At 41.4% G+C, this 17,082-nt stretch overlaps 1 protein-coding gene across 1 annotated transcript in view; it reads left to right on the top strand.

Annotated features, from left to right (window-relative positions):
- The window catches only part of LOC101270824 (transmembrane protein 14C), a 165,591-nt gene that overhangs the window by 93,144 nt on the left and 55,365 nt on the right, over positions 1-17,082 (top strand). The window contains exons 8-15 of the mRNA XM_033408087.2: positions 4,864-4,932; positions 6,529-6,666; positions 6,755-6,874; positions 9,666-9,770; positions 10,175-10,199; positions 14,638-14,723; positions 14,834-14,922; positions 16,646-16,680. Coding sequence (XP_033263978.1) covers positions 4,864-4,932; positions 6,529-6,666; positions 6,755-6,874; positions 9,666-9,770; positions 10,175-10,199; positions 14,638-14,723; positions 14,834-14,922; positions 16,646-16,680 — 667 coding nt within the window. The remainder of the gene's footprint in view (positions 1-4,863; positions 4,933-6,528; positions 6,667-6,754; positions 6,875-9,665; positions 9,771-10,174; positions 10,200-14,637; positions 14,724-14,833; positions 14,923-16,645; positions 16,681-17,082) is intronic.

The raw sequence follows: 17,082 nt of genomic DNA, 5'->3' as shown, positions 1-17,082 counted from the left end.
CCTAGCCTGAGTAGATGTGCGCAGGCCAGCTGGCTTTGGGCCGACCCTTTTCGGAGATTTTGTTGTAGCTGGTGCGCGTGGTCTGGAATCTGTGCTCATCCTCGGGGGGAGGTGGGGGGAGGAGGGACGTCCGAGGGAGTGCCGAAGGTCCCCGTGTGGTCGTCGGCCCAGGAGGCCGCCTGCTCCCGGGGGCTGCGGAGAGACCTGGCCCTGTGGGAAGAGAGTCCTGGAAAGCGAACCCGGAGAAGGTTGGGGAGATGAGCTAGGGGGAGGCGGAGGGGGAGGAAGGGGCTGAGTTCTGCCCCCAAACCCGTAGTTCTCTCTGCCGCCTCGGCTACTTCTGAGCCTATTTCCTTATCTGTTTGAAAGAGGCTTTGGGGCTCAGTGAGTTCTCAATCGCCATCCACCTGAAACGACCCTTAAAAAAAATAGTCTTCATCGGTATTGTCGTGAAAATACCACGACAAAATTCTATTTACACCCCTTCCGTCTGCGGAGGCTTTCTGGAGACTGGAGGAACCAGGTGAGAGCGTAGAGCGCCGTGGGCTCACCAGGGTTGAGCCCAGGCCTTCTTCACCTGTGCCTCCGTTTCATTAGGGTGATTGGAAGCGCCCAATACAAGAAACCGATTGAAGTGACTTAAGTCGCTCTTCAGCCGCTCCGGGCAGCAAGGGAAGGTGGGTTTCCGGAGTTTATTCCTTGCGCCCTTGTTCTGCGGGCTACACGCTCCAGTTCCCAGCCGTAGCCAGGGAGAAGCCGGCCTCTAAAGGCGGATCATTGTTAGAGGAGGATGCTCGCAACCTACATCCCGGCAAATCCCGAGATCTGCGGGCCCTAGACTCAGCACCGCCGAGCGCGCACCAGGGGCGCGGACTGATGCTTCTTGGGAGCCGGCCTGGAGGGCGCCCAGGCCAGCGCCCGTCGCAGGATTACAGCCTCTTCTTCTGGCGAAAGGCGGGAAAAGCAGATGCGCCCTTACAACCCCAGGAAGCGAACCTCGTCCACACTCCGGTCCTCTTAACCTGCCTGGTCGGGGGCACAGTCAGGCTTGTTAGAAAAGTCAACCCGATAGTGAAGTTCGACTCCGAGCAGCCGACCGGCAGAGAACTCCCGAGACGGGAAAGGCCAGATTTGGGTAATTACACGAATTTTCTTCTTTCTCTGGTTTCAAGCTGGGATTTCTCCCCACCCTTCCCCCACCCCCAAGCAGAGGCGCAAAGTGCTCAAAGAAGAAAGTGACTAGTTCATCCCCCAGCCTCTTCCCACCCCCTCGTCCCCAAAGTTCTCTTTGGTAGTGTCGGTCAGCGTTTCTGGTTAAAATCACTCCCACAGAGTTGCCGCGGAGGTCTGGGAGGAAAGGAGGAAACGCGTTCACTCTTTACCTACTAGTTGCGTCCACAAACTTTCATCATATTAACCGCCTACCGGCCCGGCAGCCCCTGTTATTCAGTTGCTTTTTTGCGTTGTTTTGTTTTTCAAAGGTTAAAATTACACTTCTCTATTTATTTATTTACAAATTGACATTTCTTTGTGAAGTTTAAGATAATGTACTCTTTAAAATGTTCTTTACATAACTTCAAAAACTAGCTTAAAATTATTTCTGAGAATTCATGGAAACTAATTTCTGGTCTTATTGTAAACATTGTTAAGACTATTTCTTGTCTCTGTAACTTTGGAATATTTCTAGAGAGTCCTTACCCTTCAAAAATATAAATAAGTACAATTTTTTTAAAGTTAAAGCTAAATCAATTAATCAAATACTTTTTTTCCTAATTAGATTCCGGTGGCCAAAGAAATGTCATTGTCTCCACCATATTTAGTTTGAGCAGAATTAGAATACGTATTCCAAGTTGCCCTAAAATTATGTCTGGGTAAAACATGTTAGTAAAAGAAGCTAATCAAAGTGAAAATATAACAAAATATAATAAATAAATGGTGTTGTCTGTGGTGTTATCTTTAACTTCTCCTGAATTTTTGACTGTGTTAACAACCATAAAGTTTGAAAGGATGTATGTTTTCCCCAAAGTCTGAAAATAATTGATTAAAACTTTTAAACGAATATTAAGAAAACTTTAATTTTGTTTTATATTATATTCTTATTGTATTACCTGTTTTATTCTCTAAAATAGCGTGCTTTTAAACTGTATTTTGATTATTTGTCGTTATCCTTCCATTTTTCCTGCACTAATATTTGCATTGATTCAGAACACTTTATATTCACAGCTGGCTCTTCCTTGGCTAGTATTTTGAAATAGTAAAAGTCCATTAATACAAAAGCAAAGGAAAAGGGCTTTGAATTTACTTGGTTTAGATTAAAATAGGTAAATTAATGTAAGTATATTTACGTCATATTTGCCAGGAAATGGATATGATGAGTTTTGAAATAAGTATGTATTGTTTTGAATGGACTGGAGGTACAAGGCAGAGATTCTGGTTATATTATGTTTTGGTTTGATGTAAACAAATATCTTCTGTAAACCTCATGACACGAAATACCCATAGCATCTACTTATAACACAAGTTGATTTTTTACAAGGAATGTTTGGATTTGAGGGGTCTTGTCTGCTTGCTTGCTTTTTAAAAGAAAACTCCAGTCCAACTTATTTTTGCCACCCTGTTCACATAACAGACAACCAACCTATCAGCCGAAACCGGGCCATAAGTACACATTCTTGTTGGGTTAAAGGAAGTGAGCAGAAAACAAGCAGACTGGATGAAAATGTTTGTTTTTATTTTATTTTGACTGAGCACACCGGGGTATGTATTAAAACAAAACAACAAAACACTTCTTTTGTGATATTAGGAATAAACTCACAATTTCGGAGACTAATCTGGTTCCTATGGGGAAAGTTCGATTTCAGTCTATAGCAGTATCAATGGATCACAACCAGCTCTACCAGCCGTTAAAGGTGGAGAGAAAACAGCCGGCTTCCGCACAGGGGACGCCTATCAGCGTAGAATTTCTCCGACAGGTTTACGTCCTTTAAGTAATCGCTTTTCCTAAGGTGCTTGTGCGTGCGCCCAGGTGGCCTGACCTTGATTGCCAGTTAACTCGCGAGCTTTTCTCGCTTCTCAAACACGGGACTCTGGTAGATTTTCAGGGGCGGGTTTATTAATTAGAGTTCCGGGGAAGCTTGGCGTCCGGGAGCCGTGGGCTCCCCGTGCTCTCGCCGCAGCGCATCCTCGCCCGCTCGGGCCTCGGACGGCGGAAGCGCGGGGGCTGAGAGCGGCGCAGCGGCGGGGCGCGTCCTGGTCCGGGTGTGCGCCCCGGGGCGGGTGCGCGGCGGCCTGTCGGGAGCCTCGGGATGCAGGAGGTGAGTGACCTCGAGCGGAGCCGGGCACCCGTCGAGCCCCGGCCTCCTCTCCGCCGTTCTAGGCGGGCGCCAGGGAGCGCGTCCGTCGGCCTCTGGGCTCGGAGCCTCGCTTGCTCGCCCAGAGACCCGGCGCCGGCTACAATCCCCGGCCGCCGCCGTGGGAAGAGCTCTTCGGGGGCCCTTGGGGCGCTTCACGTCCTCAGGTTTGCTTGGAGTTTATTGGCAGCTTTCTGTGGGTGCATGAAGCAGGGTAGAAACGTGTGGTCCCTCGCTAGTAAAGCGTTCGGAGAAGCGGGAACTGAAATATTGATGTTTGAAGGCGACGAGATGATTCTTTAAGTTGCTCGGGATGTTTTCCCAGCCGCTTTTCTCCCTCGCTGAGTAGAAAGTGCAATGACGTTAACCCACTCGGGGCCCCAGATCTACCCCAAGTGCTGGGACCCGCCGCCCAGGGATTGGGGTCGCGGGCTGGGAGGTGGATTGGTACCGTTAGTGATTCTACTTTTCAGCGTTCACTTTACTGAATACACTGCTGGTGGGAAAAAAAACAAGTATGGATTTTGGTGTTTGAATTCATCCTGTTTTTCATACTTATAATGATGATATTGTAAAATATGCTGATATTTAAGGATTGTGGTCAAGTACATATAGGACCGTTAGCCCAAGCTAGATTTTTTTTCAACCTCTTTGGAAGAGGTTAATAAAATTTTTTTAAATTATTCTTTGATTTTTGGGATGAAGTGAGCCGATGAGATGCTGTTATTTAGCATGTTTGTGAAAACGAGGTTGGTAGATACACGGATTACTTCTTGAAGAAAACGTGTAACAACCCATTACTCAATGTTTTGTAAATTTTCTTGTTGTTGCTGTTCAATCCTTGAAGTTTCAGTTTTAAGTCCTAGAGTCACTTTTTTTTTTTTTTTGCTGTACGCGGGCCTCTCACTGTTGTGGCCTCTCCCGCTGCGGAGCACAGGCTCCGGACGCGCAGGCTCAGCGGCCATGGCTCACGGGCCCAGCCGCTCCGCGGCATGTGGGATCCTCCCAGACCGGGGCACGAACCCGTGTCCCCTTCATTGGCAGGCGGACTCTCAACCACTGCGCCACCAGGGAAGCCCTAGAGTCACATTTAAAATTCATATAAGTCAGGAACATAAAGCTTAAACTCATGACTGGGCTTGAAACGCACTCTGAAAAACTTTATTTTCCAAGCTGTCATTCTAAAAACCGCTCATTAATTCAAAGTCTTTTTTATAGTTGCCATTATAGAGTTTACATTTATTTTTTTGTGATCATTTATTACAGTGATGTTTGCTTCTTGTAATAGTTTGTATTTGTCAGAGGCAGTGTTAAAGAAGGTTGGATAAAGCTTTTGGTGTTTTTTTTATTATTATTTTTTTGGTTTTTTTTTTTAAGGTAGTGTCTTAGATCTATAATCACTGGCATGAATGAATGAAAAGCTTTGTTCAGGAAAACAATATGAACCTTTATATTAAAACTTAATGCATTTCTTTGAAATAAAATTTTTTAAAAAATCTCTTTTTGTACACAGGAGAAGGAAGTTCCTTTGCAGTCTGTTCAGGAAAAGGATGGGAGCGGCATGGCACAGGATGCTTTCTATGTAAAGATCAAGTTTGTATTCTTTGTGTGCTCTCTCTAGTTCTGTGTTTCCTGGGCTGTCGGCATACTTTTTCCTCCAGTTGCTCAACAAGAGGCAGAAGAATCCTCTTCTCCTACTTCCCTAATCTCTCACATCCAGTTTATCACCACGTCTTGTCAATTTTGCCTTTGATTACCCTAATATCCTAATCTATTTTGTACCTAGCACTGTTCTAGGTGGAGGTAGACAGTATTGAACAAAACAGACACAATGTTTGCTTTCATAGAGCTTTCAGCCTGGCAGAGAGTCAGAGACAGATTAGGAACAAAATAAGGTAGTAGGAAGAAAAGGAACGGGGTGTTGTGATGGAGAATAATTGCTGGGGGAGGGAGGCAGTTGACTAACTTTAGGTCCTGGAAGACCTACTTGAAAAGATGATACTGAAGCTGAGATCTGAGGGGTGACAAGGAGCCAGAATGGTAAGTGGTGGGGAGAAGCAGCCGAGGCATAGAACAGCCAGTGCAAAGGCCCTGAGGCAAGGAAGAGCTTGACTTATTCTAGGACTCAGCAGGGCAGTCAGGCAGGAGAAACTGACAGAGATCAAATCATGCAGAGCCTTGTAGACCAAGGCAAAGCGTTTGGATTTGTTCTGAGTATAGAGAAGCCAGGCAGAGTTTTAAGTAGGAAGAAGCCTGAACTGCTGAGTCAGAGAATCTGAGTGTGAATCTCAGCTGTGTGATCTCATACAGCCTTGCTATTATTATCCCCAGATAAAGAGTCTAACTGCCAGATTGGTGGTGAGGATTAACACCTGCAGAACACTTAACCCACTTGGCTCAAAAAAGCTTACTGTATGGTAACTTAAAAAACCTGTTTAAATGTTTCGTTTCAAATGCTGTCTCATTATTTAAATCAATACTAAGAAAAAGTGGAATTTCAGGCTGTATGTAGTAAAATGACTCCTTATGAAAAGAATATTGTAATTTAGCCCGTAGAACTGGACTGCATTTAAAAAATATCTTTTGTAGCACAGATATTTAAGAATGTATCTGTTATTCAAATATATATATACACATACACACTTAGAAATAGGTCTTAACAAGCTTTCAGGCAGAAAAGTTCAATTTCATCATGGCAATTTGCATATTAATTGCCTTTAACTGTAATTATTACTGTTGAATCCATTTTCTTCTATTATGATCATTTATGTAACTTAATAAGTGATAATAGGCTTGAATTTTATAGTGTTTAGAATTTCTAACATTACGGAGGATAAAGTCTTTACCCACAGATACCTGTAATTCAGGTGTAGTTTTCCTTAAGTCAGCGGTTCTCGAAGTTTAGCATGATGAGAATCACCTGACGGGCCTTGCTCCCAGAGTTTGACTCCTACCAAGTCCCCAGGTGGTGCTCATGCTGCTGGTGGTCCAGGAGCCACATTTTGCCAACTACTGTCTTAAGACAAAATCATTGTCTACGTGATTACTGTTCAAGATATAACTCTCTATATTTACCTTCTATTTCTGCACTGAATTATTATTAATAATGATAGAAATAGTACTGTGAAATAAATGTTCTTGGGGAAAAATAGTAATTTTCATACTATCAACTTTCCAGCTTCAGTCACTTATTACTAATACATTGCATGATGAAGGATTTCAGAAAATAAAAGAATATTTTCGACAGAGAGAGCGCCACGTTCCTCAAAAATATAATAATCTTTTGTTACACCATCTTGACAGATCAATAAATAAGGCAAGTGAGTTGTTTTTTTGGTCTGTAACCAGAATGCCAGTGTGTAACTATATGTAAAGTTTTTAACTTAGTGTGGTCTAATCCCAAGGAGCTGGATAAAAATGAATTTCTGTGTGCTTCACTGTTGCTGAAATGTGTTCAGCGATTCTTCATTGATGGCCTCAGAGAAGATGAGCCTTTGCTCATTCAGCAGGGACTGATCCCAAAGATAAGTGTCTTTTCATTTTGTATGGATTAAAGAACTAGAGAGGATTCAGTTGCCTAGTTTGGTATTTTATGTTCCTTTGAAATCAAATTTGAAAAGGAATTGGCACCAGTGCTTGTTGCCTACATCCAATCAAAAATTAAGTTCCACATATGTTTCCTGATGTATGGGGTGGGCAGGGCACTTTGGGGAGTGTACGGGAATAAGTCGGATACAGCCCTCTCCTCCCTTCGACAAGCCAATGCAGTAATAGTATGTTTTTTATTAGTGAATTTAACTTGGAGATATAGGAAGATTGGACCTGGATAAATGATCAAATACTTCCCCTAGCCACAGCCCACTTTCCAACTTTCTAAAATCCTAGCTGAGTCTGAAAAAAATGCCAAAATACTTTTTGCTTATTCTAAGTCACCCCAGTTACGCAATTCTGACCTGTTCTTAATGAATCAGGAGGTAACATCATGCGTGCCTTAATACTGGCACCTGGAAGCAAAGCAGAGTTTGCAAAGTCTCTTGCTGCATTTCTCTGTTTTTTCATGATAAGATTTGCAGCCCTGTGATTGATTATTGGTGAGAACATGAGGGCAGAAGGGTGAGCTGGCCGCCATTAAATCTCTGATTTACCCCCTGGACTTTAGTACCTGAAGTTTATCAAGATCAGGTTGGGCAAAGGAAATGTCTCTGTCCTTTTTCACTTTAAAATGCCTCTGATTATGGGGCTGCCCCTCCATGGGGGAGAGAGAGTAAACTCCAGGCTTTCCTAACTTCTCTCAGGAACTTTAAAAAGTGTTTGCGGCTAGGGTAGGGGGTGGGTGGGAGTGTAAATCTCAGGGCTGTATTTATGCAAGCCGTGTCTATTTCATTTTGAATTATATATTTCATTTAGCCCCATCTAACTCCCTGATACACTTAGGCAGATAACAGGAAGCAGGGAAAAAGAGCAAAACCTCCAAAGGAAATGGGGCAGGGATGTCCCAGGGGTACTTTGGAGGCTTAAGCTGATTTGGGGGGATGAATTGGGATCTGCTCCAAACTGAAATTCCTTTTGAGGCTTAAGAATGCCATCCCAAGGTTGAAAGTGTCAGATCAAGTCTCCACTGGAATTTTGAAACCAAACAGGAATTTCCACATCCCCCTGGAATTCTAGCTGGTGATGGAAACGCCATAGACATAATTTAAACACATTCTAAAGCATGTACTATTAATTCATGTAGGTTTTGGCCAAGGAGAGTAGATTGATATTATCAAAGTGGATGGGATACAAGATTTTACACTTCTAAAGCCCACTGTGTTTGCAGGCTCAACATGAAGTGTGCTGGGAAGTTATTCTCCATAGAATAAGAATTTCCTACAGAAAGGAACATATTTGGCCCTGTACTTGAAGATCCAGAAGGATTAACTTGTCCTTTACCATATGCTTAATAAGTAACAGCTATTGCATCTGTCAGTAACCATCTGGCTTCTGGCAATGACGCAGCTGTGAGGGCAGCTGGTATATGGGTTACCATGTATGATCATGGCGCATAAATGGCTTCAGAGTGACCTCCTAGTACAAGTCTTAAGTAATGTGGCATTTTCCTCACTTCTCTGAATCTATACTCAGCCAGTGTACCTTGGTGGGCTAGGAGGGGGACAGGATTTGGGGGCATAAATAGAATAGTGACAGAAATGTATTTAAAAGCATAGAATTTTGAGTATGAACATGGGGAGGGAGGAAATGTCACCTTAGTGGTGAGTTTTGCTGTGTAGAGGGACATTTCTTCCCTCGGGCTGTTGGAGAAAGGTTTGCTTCAGGAGGTGGATGATTCAATCAAATGCAAATATTTGTCTGATTTGAGATAAAAGAAACATTGCCTAGTGACTTCCAAACCTTGCTGTACCTTAGAATCACCTGGAGATGCGCTGCGTGGGTCCCATCACCAGAGATTCTGATTTTCTGGATCCATGACGGGCCCCACGCATCAGGGCATTTCAAAGCTCCCACGTTTTCCTAACGTGCAGCCAAGATGGAGAGCCGATGGGTTTGTCCATGGTCTTCAGCTGGTACCCTGGGTTCCTGGCTATAAAGTGGACAAAGTTTCCAAGGCCCCACTCCTATAGGAGTTGCTCATCACAAACTCATGTCACTAACTTCTTGGTCAACTGATGACTTCTAAGTAGGATTTTTTTTCTTTTCTTTTTTTTTTTTTTTGGTTAAGAGTGACGCCTCAAAAAAGACGGTCCAAAGATGGCCTTTGCTTTATTGAATAAGTATGTTCTAGGAAGGTTTATGTAAGTTAATTTTAAATCACACCAGTTCTAGCAATGTAATATGAACTTGGATATATGTTCCTATGGGGAAGAAATCTCCAATTAGCTGGAAGCTTTTGACCAAAGGAAGGTGGCCAGGCCTGCGGCATGTGTACTGTACTAGCATACTTCTGGAGCACTTTCTAGAATCTGCATGTCCTTTGGTATTTGATGACTTGTTTTCTACAGCCTCCCAGGTAACAGGAATTTCTCCTGTGTAGACAAGGCTCATTTATCTCTTAACTACTCACTGCCCCCTTTACAAGCCTTTCTAGTGTTGATGATCCTGGCAAAGTCTCCAGTTCTTGCTGGTATCTGAGAACTTGTTGCAACTCTGTAGCAGTCTGATTCCATTCTGGAGTGTTCTAGATGGGGGCCTCAGAACCAGGCCTAAGTGAAATGGAAAGGGGTCTTTAAAATTATAGAACTCTGTTGTGAAATTTTATCGAATGAGCAGTAGCTATTCAGTCATAGAGGTTGCATCAGTGTTTCTTCTCTTGTGTACATGGTTTCCTGGTTTGAAAGAACAACAGGATTTCTGACCATGCCAGACCTAGCCTCGGACATATATCTGATTAATGTGACGGAAGACTTTTTTGACACAGCCTTGGTAAGGATGAGGTTGGATGCTTTACTGAGCAGATACCATTGGTAATTTGTAGGAATCTTCAAGTTGTTCATAAAACTTGTGTTTTTCTAAGATGTGGGTTTTACTAAAAGACTCATATTTTATTATTAGAAATAGTATATGAAATAGTAACAAATGTATATAACCAATGTTATAGAAAAATGAGGTGATTTATTTTCAAATATATTGTTCACCTGATTGGAGGAGATAGGCTGATTTTAATCAAGTAATTGAAAGTCAAATAGGATTTCTCTAAATTTTTTTTCTGCTGTAGTTAAAGTCAACTCCTGCCTGTTAGAGAATTATCAGCATAGCACATTAATGTTATAGATTATAATGCTTTTTAAAAATAATACGAGCTTCACTTTTTTCTTTCTTTTTATTAGATTATTTCCAGAACTAGTAGTAAAGGTAAGTGTATTATTTACTACTAATTGGCTGTTATTAATAGAATATTAATACCTTTCATTAATAGAATATTCCTGTTTAGAGAAAAGAATATTTATCTAAATGATATATAAAAGTGAAGTGGGTTTAACTATTATATTTGCATTAATTGACCATCTTATGGTATTCAGATTGTGATGCTGAAATGAATTTCGTTGGAAAGTGTGTCTCATTTGCCTGCAGTGAGTCTTTATTTAGCTGCTCCTGCCACCGTTTGGCCATTTAGCTCCAATCAGGGATGGAGAGCCACTTCCGTCATTCCAAAACAGCAAAAGTTAGCTATTACTGATTTAACTTGGAGCCGATTCTCATGCCTTTCTCTGTCTTTCAAGAGCTCAAAAGGTAGACAGTTTGGAGGTTAGGGCGATGATGTTGTTCAATGTGGCTCCTGTTAAAGGTAACCCAACAAACACTTTGAATTATGAAACTGTGGATTCAAAGAGGCACAGAAATCGGGGCCATCTTAAAATGCATATGTCTGCTCCCTATTGTCCATCTTTTTATTTTTCTTTTGAAAAGCTGTTATTAAATTGACACTACATTCTACAGTGGATGGTATCTTGCAAATTGAGGACATTTAGTACTAGAAGCTTAAGTGTGATGGTGCTTGGTTGATTTTTAAAAAGAGGTCTCCATAATCTAAGTCAGCAGATCCAAATACTTGCAAGTCAGTTTTTTCTGGACTTCATATGATAGTTCCTGTCTCTAAAGTTGGTTGATAAAATACCCAGTGGCAAAAACTACTTTGAATTTTGTAATTTTTAAAAATAAACTTTAATCGATTTACAACAGTGTGTGTACACTGCATATTTGAAAAAAAATACATATGAGAGAGATCTGTTGAGCCTATAGCTGTTGCTTGGACCACTTAATAGGTTCATATAGTCCCTGCAATCACTTCATTGTCCCAAATGGAGGAAACACTGCTCTAGGTGACTGTATTAGTCAGCTCATGCTGCCATAACAAAATACTATGGGCTGAGTGGCTTAAACAACAGAAACTTATTTTCTCACAGTTCCTGGCTTGCAGAAAGCCACCTTCTTGCTGTGTCTTCACATGGGTAGAGAGTAGGCTGCTCTCTGGCATCCTGTAAAGGCACTAATCTCATTATGAGGGCTCCACCCTCCTGACCTCACCTTACTGTATGTGTTTCATTTTTATGATTCCTTTGTTTTATGCTTTGCTATATGGATTATATTTTCTTTCACTATTTGCTCCTCTCTAGTGATTTGAATGCTTATGTCCTAGTTTTATTCTTCTGGTTGTTACTCTTAATTACTCTTAATTACTTTAATTATCAACATCAACATGAGAGTGCCAAAATGATAGCACCTATTTCTTCTTTATGTATGGCAAGGAATTCAGCATGTTTTTATTCCTCCTCCATTTTCTACCCAGATTTATTTAATTTAATCCAGGGTTTTAGTCCTGTATTATATATATATATATGTCTTTGTAAATAGTATTTGCTCTTTGCCTTGTATTGCAACCTTATTTACAGTAGTTATTTAGGGCTCACTACCAGCTTGTTTATGGCCTGATGTTCTCATTCTTGAGTTCTTTATTCTGCTTTGTCTCCATCTGCTGTCATACATTTTGAAGAGGTTATTAGGGTATGTGGGTGGAACATGGTCAGTGCTTTTTATCATTTAAGAGTGTTCCTGTGGCTTTTATCCAATATAACTCTTGCTTTGCTGAGTCCAGAGTCTCCCCTCAAAACTGTTTCACTGTCTTATATTGAGTGTTGTGAGCACATGTGCACACGTGTTGTTTTATGTGGTTCTTCATGAGTTGTTTTGAAATCAGATCTTACTTTAGCTTGGGAAATTTTATTCTTTGATCATTTTATCAGTTAGAGCAGGGCTTCTCAACTTTGGCAATATTGGCATTTTGGTCGGGTTGGATGATTCATTGTTTGGGGGGGCTGTCCTATACATTATAGAATGTTTAGCAGCATCCCTGGCCTTTACCCACTAGACGTCAATAGCAGTCCCTACTACTCCCCCAGTTGTGACAACATCTCCAAATATTGCAAGAGTGCCATAGGGGAGCAAAAATCACCTCTAGTTGAAAACTGCTGAGTTAAAGTGCTTTCAGTGTATGTAACAGGATATCTAGTTCAAACAGTCTTAAGTGCTAAAGATGACTTAATTTGCTGAAGGAACTAAAAAGTCAGAGACAGGAAGTTTCAGGAGCAGTTTGGCTGTAGCGAGGCTCTGTTTCCTGCAGTTCTTTCTATTTTGCCTCCTCTGAGTCTTGTCTTTGAGCTCAAGTTGGTCTCCCTTGGTGGTTGCAAGATGGCGGCCAGCAACCAGAGCCGTGCTTCCTGGTTCACATCTGGGGGAGAAACGTTCACTTTCCTCAAGCGGCAGAAGAAAGCCCTAGCTTGGCTCTGCTTGTGTCCCCCCACCTCCACCCCCTTAATGAACCGACCACTGTGAAAAGATGAATGGGATGCCCCTGCATCGTTTAAGCCAATGAGGATCCACCCCTGGAGCTAGTTAGTCCCACCCAAGAGCATAATTGTTACATCAGAGAGGAGATGGGAAAGGATGATTACAGTTACTCTTTCTATTCTCTTCTCTTTCTAAGATTATCTATTATTCATCCATTGCATCTTTTTTTTTGTCTTCACATCTTTTTCCCATTCGTTTTTTCCTGTGTATTTTGAGAGCAATTGCTACTTTTTTCTTGGAAGCCGATGCTTTAATTCTGCTCTCGTTGCTTCCACTGTGGACTTCAGTTCTGCTCTCACATCTTTGCTTCCTTGAAACCCGTGGGTGGTGGTGCTCTACCTCTGCTCTCAGATTCATTCCTCTCTGCCTTCCTCTCTCTCTACTTTGCATAGAACAGTTTCCTGGGCTTTTTAACCAACTGGTTGCCTGCCAGGTTTAGCGAATGACAGGAAATTGGAGGTAGGAAGGCCATTTCTCCCGCTCCCTTCTGCTGAGGTGCTCTCTCTGGGAGTGACTGCATAGTTCCTGTGACTCTGGCTTATTTGTGGCTACAGCATTTGCTAGGGGACCGTCATTCCCGGGGTCTGGTAATACCACTTCCTCCCCGTGGCTTTCCAGGGATGTATAGGGGGTGGTAGTGGCTACCTATGTTTTTGTAACTAATTCCCTGTATTAAATTCTCTCAGACTGAAATATCTAGAATGGCTTAGATTTTCATATTACTTATTTCTTTCTCACTTCTGTGTTCATCTTATACTGTTGCCTTCTCTTACAAATCTAATTTTTTATTTCATAGAATTCACATTCTTTTGAGTTTTGAGATGATAAACCAGATGCTTTTGATTTGGCTTCCCAGCTTTTCTATCATCTTTTATTTCCTGAAGTAAGCATTTTTCAAAGTCACTTTTTTTGCTACCTCTTAACTTATTATGCTCCTTCCTTTTGCACAGGGCTATGTTTGTTAGTTTCTCTTTACTACTCTTTAAGTGAAAGGGTCGAATGACATCTGATACTTGCTGGTTAACAGAGTGCATAAATGTCTCTAGGGTCCCCTGCTGTCCACCTGGGTCACCTGGGCTCTGTTACAATCTCTCTCTCAAGTTCTAAGCCGGCAGGCAAGTTTTGGGCTCAGCCCCTGGCCATGTTTCTTGTTTCCAGAAATCATTCAGCAGTATCAGTGTGGCTTTTTTTGGACTGAAGAGGGATATTTTTAAAATTTCTACTCTCTGATTTGCATTCCCACAATTTCATGAGTTTTATGGGGATTAAAAATTATGCAGTGTGTGGTTAAAAGAAAAAAAATTCACATATCCAAATTGCACCTCTGAACCTATCAGAGTAATGTTAGGACTTTACCATGAGTTTTTGCAGTGTACACTACCACTGTCATATCTAAACACAATATGCATAAATGAAATGATAGTTTATTGTTTAATAAGCATAAAGCATTACCACATACCTTGTTTTGTTACTACGTTCTGATGTAAGTAGCCATTGAAGTTTCTATGATTAAGCTATTTAACAAAGACCAACGCTTTGCTTGAAAATTCTTGCTTCCGTTAGCATAAGACCGTTATAAAATTTTTCTTTCTATAAAATACACAAATGTAAGAAATGCACAGAAACAGTGGGAAAGTGTGTGCAGGAGCTGCCCTTGCACATCGTTCATTCTGGACAAAAAAGTAGCTTTGCCTGAGATGCAGTGATCACAGACAGTCACACTTTGCACGCACTGCTGCTGTTTACCTCAGTGGGCGTCTATGCCGTGCAAATCGATTGTGGCCTGGGGGTCTGTAGATCTTGAAGCAGGCTGTGATTTGTCCCTTGCTCAGACTACATCATTTCTGAAATGTTTACTGCCCGTGGCTGTTCTTCCTGCTATGTAGGAGTCCTTTCCTTATTCTTTTTTAGCATCAGTTTGATTCTTTGAAAATTCTGCTTTCAGGGAAAAGTCAGATGTTGGGTTCCTTCATATTTACCTTAGGATTTCTGGTGACAGAAGAGAGTATAAATCGTTTGATCCAGCAGGAGGTGAGTTGCAAATAGTGCTGTTAGCAGTTGCCCTGGACCCCGTGGAGAAGCTCGTGCCCAGGTCTCCGTTTTCTTTCTTCCTTGTGAAAACCTTCCCCAACTCCCAACAGGCACTGAGGACCTTGAACTTCCTTCTGCAAGCTGTACCTCGGGAGGAGAGAAAACAACTTGTCTTGTCGGAAGGCTCGTGTCGTCTTATGTACGTGACCTTGGCCTGGTTAGGTGGTGATGTAAGGGCAAAATCTTTCCGGGTTGTGGCACCTCAGTCTTCGTTCTCCTTGGGTGTTTGGGGTTGTTGGGTTGTTTTTTTTCCCCCATCAAATTTGTGCGGTGAAATGCTTTCTCAGGCTATAGATTATTTTTCATTGTGAATGTGAACCGGATTAGTGACTCATGGGAGAATGTTAAGAGTACAGACTGTGGTGCCAGACCTCAGGCTTCAAATCCTAGTTTGGCCACTTATGCTGGTCGCTCCTCTAGGGCACAGTCTTAGCTCACTACACCTCAGTCTACTCATCTGTAAAATGGAGTCAACGTTAACGCTGATCAATAGAGTTATTGCACAGGTCGAATCAGGCAATCCATTGAAAGCCATTAGCACATTACCTGGTAGAGAGCGAATGCTCAAAGGTTACCAGCTCTTACCTATATCAATAGGGCATGTATTGCTTTTCAAGGGATGGATTTGGGGGTTTTTGGTGACCCACTCACAATTATGTAGTTCCTGGGACATAGAAATTTGGAGAGAAGGTTGTAGTGTGTGACCATGGGAAGCGCAACACCAGCACCCTGTTTTGAAATCTGAACCTAAACCTGTGACTGTGTGCTGACCACCAACCAGCGTTGGTGACATCCCTGTGGCACACCGTCATTCGAGGGACATGCAGCCATGACTAGCAAGAGGCAGGGTGACCCAGTTTATCATAGTGTAGACCTGAAAGACGTGATTGGTGAGCATGGAGCTCATGTTTGTCCATTTCATTTGTCTTTGCAGGACGCAGTGTTTTCTCTTAATTTTTCCTACAAAATATTCGTTGAATAGATTAGTTAATCATTACCCTTAGTGGTGTACTTAGATCTGGAGAGAAGCCGACCTGATGTTTGCTCCTAAGTCTTCAAACTAATGCAGTGGTCCTGCCTTACTGTTTGAGTGTTCTAGTCTAGTTCTTGAGGGTTCTGCACTTCAAGTCAAATGTAAAATCTGCAAACATAAAAGTAAGCAGAACTCTCAGTGGTGCTGTTCTAAGGCTTCTATTTAATTGTGACAAATCAATCCATTCATTATGAGAAACTGAACTACTACAAGATTTCTTAGATCCATTCTTTAGCGGGAGAGTTATTGCAGATATTAAAAAATCAACATCAACACTTGTTAGCACTTAACTGAAATTCTTAAGTGAATATGCAATATGGGAGTCTGTGTTAATTACAATAATGTGATAACTTAATCCCATTACATCTCTAACTTAAATTTATCAGTTTTTAAAGTAAGTTCCGAAAGCTTATAGGAAAGACCTACAGCACCTACTGTATCATTTCTTCCAGGTGTCAAACTATGTTTAAAAGAAAAAGAAAAAGAGGGTATGCATCCTCACAGGCTGGTGAGGTGACTGTAAAATTCCAGGATCTTAGCATTTGATGAAGCCTCAGAGACCATCAAATTATAATTCACTTTACAGAGGGAGAAATAGAACCTCAGAATGTATAGTAGCTCTAGCTTCTTTGTAAAAAGTATATGTAAGTCATTAATATATAAACTTGACAATTTTTCCAAAAAATATATTTGTGACATTGAGGAAATTTTGACAATGAATTTGAAATACTTTCAAAAAGGTACATCTTGGATTAAAATTTTAATGCCAATATAGTAGAGTTTTACTTATGTTCATCTCAGTAAAATGAAATTTATCTAAATGTTTCAGGAAAGACCTTGCAAGGACAATCTTGACTGTGGGTGGTAAGAAGTATTAAGAATTTTAAATGTTAGAATGTTGAATATTGGACATTGGGGGTTTTATGGGCATCTTGGAACTATGGGGAATAAGTTACGGTCAAATTAAAAATAGAAGTTAGGATTTTTATATTTAATTTATGATGAAAGAGTTAAGCATGCTAAATCCATAAAGAATAATTAATATTCCTTTACTCACCAATGAGCGTAGTCAAATTTGATCCTTTCTCCACATTTGCTTCAAATCCTTTTTTAAATAAATCAGAGTTACAGGTAAAGCCCCTGTGTCCAGATCCCCATCCAATTCCCCTCACCATTCGTAGAGGTGATCCTTTGACTTGGATTTGTTTTTCATTTCCAAGAATATTTTTGTACTTTTATGCTGTGTATTCACAAGCAACATACGTT

The sequence above is a fragment of the Orcinus orca genome, chromosome 10, assembly GCF_937001465.1.
Source record: "Orcinus orca chromosome 10, mOrcOrc1.1, whole genome shotgun sequence".
Taxonomy (NCBI): domain Eukaryota; kingdom Metazoa; phylum Chordata; class Mammalia; order Artiodactyla; family Delphinidae; genus Orcinus; species Orcinus orca.
Note: the sequence above shows the minus strand (reverse complement) of the source record. Positions and strands in the feature narration are given on the sequence as shown.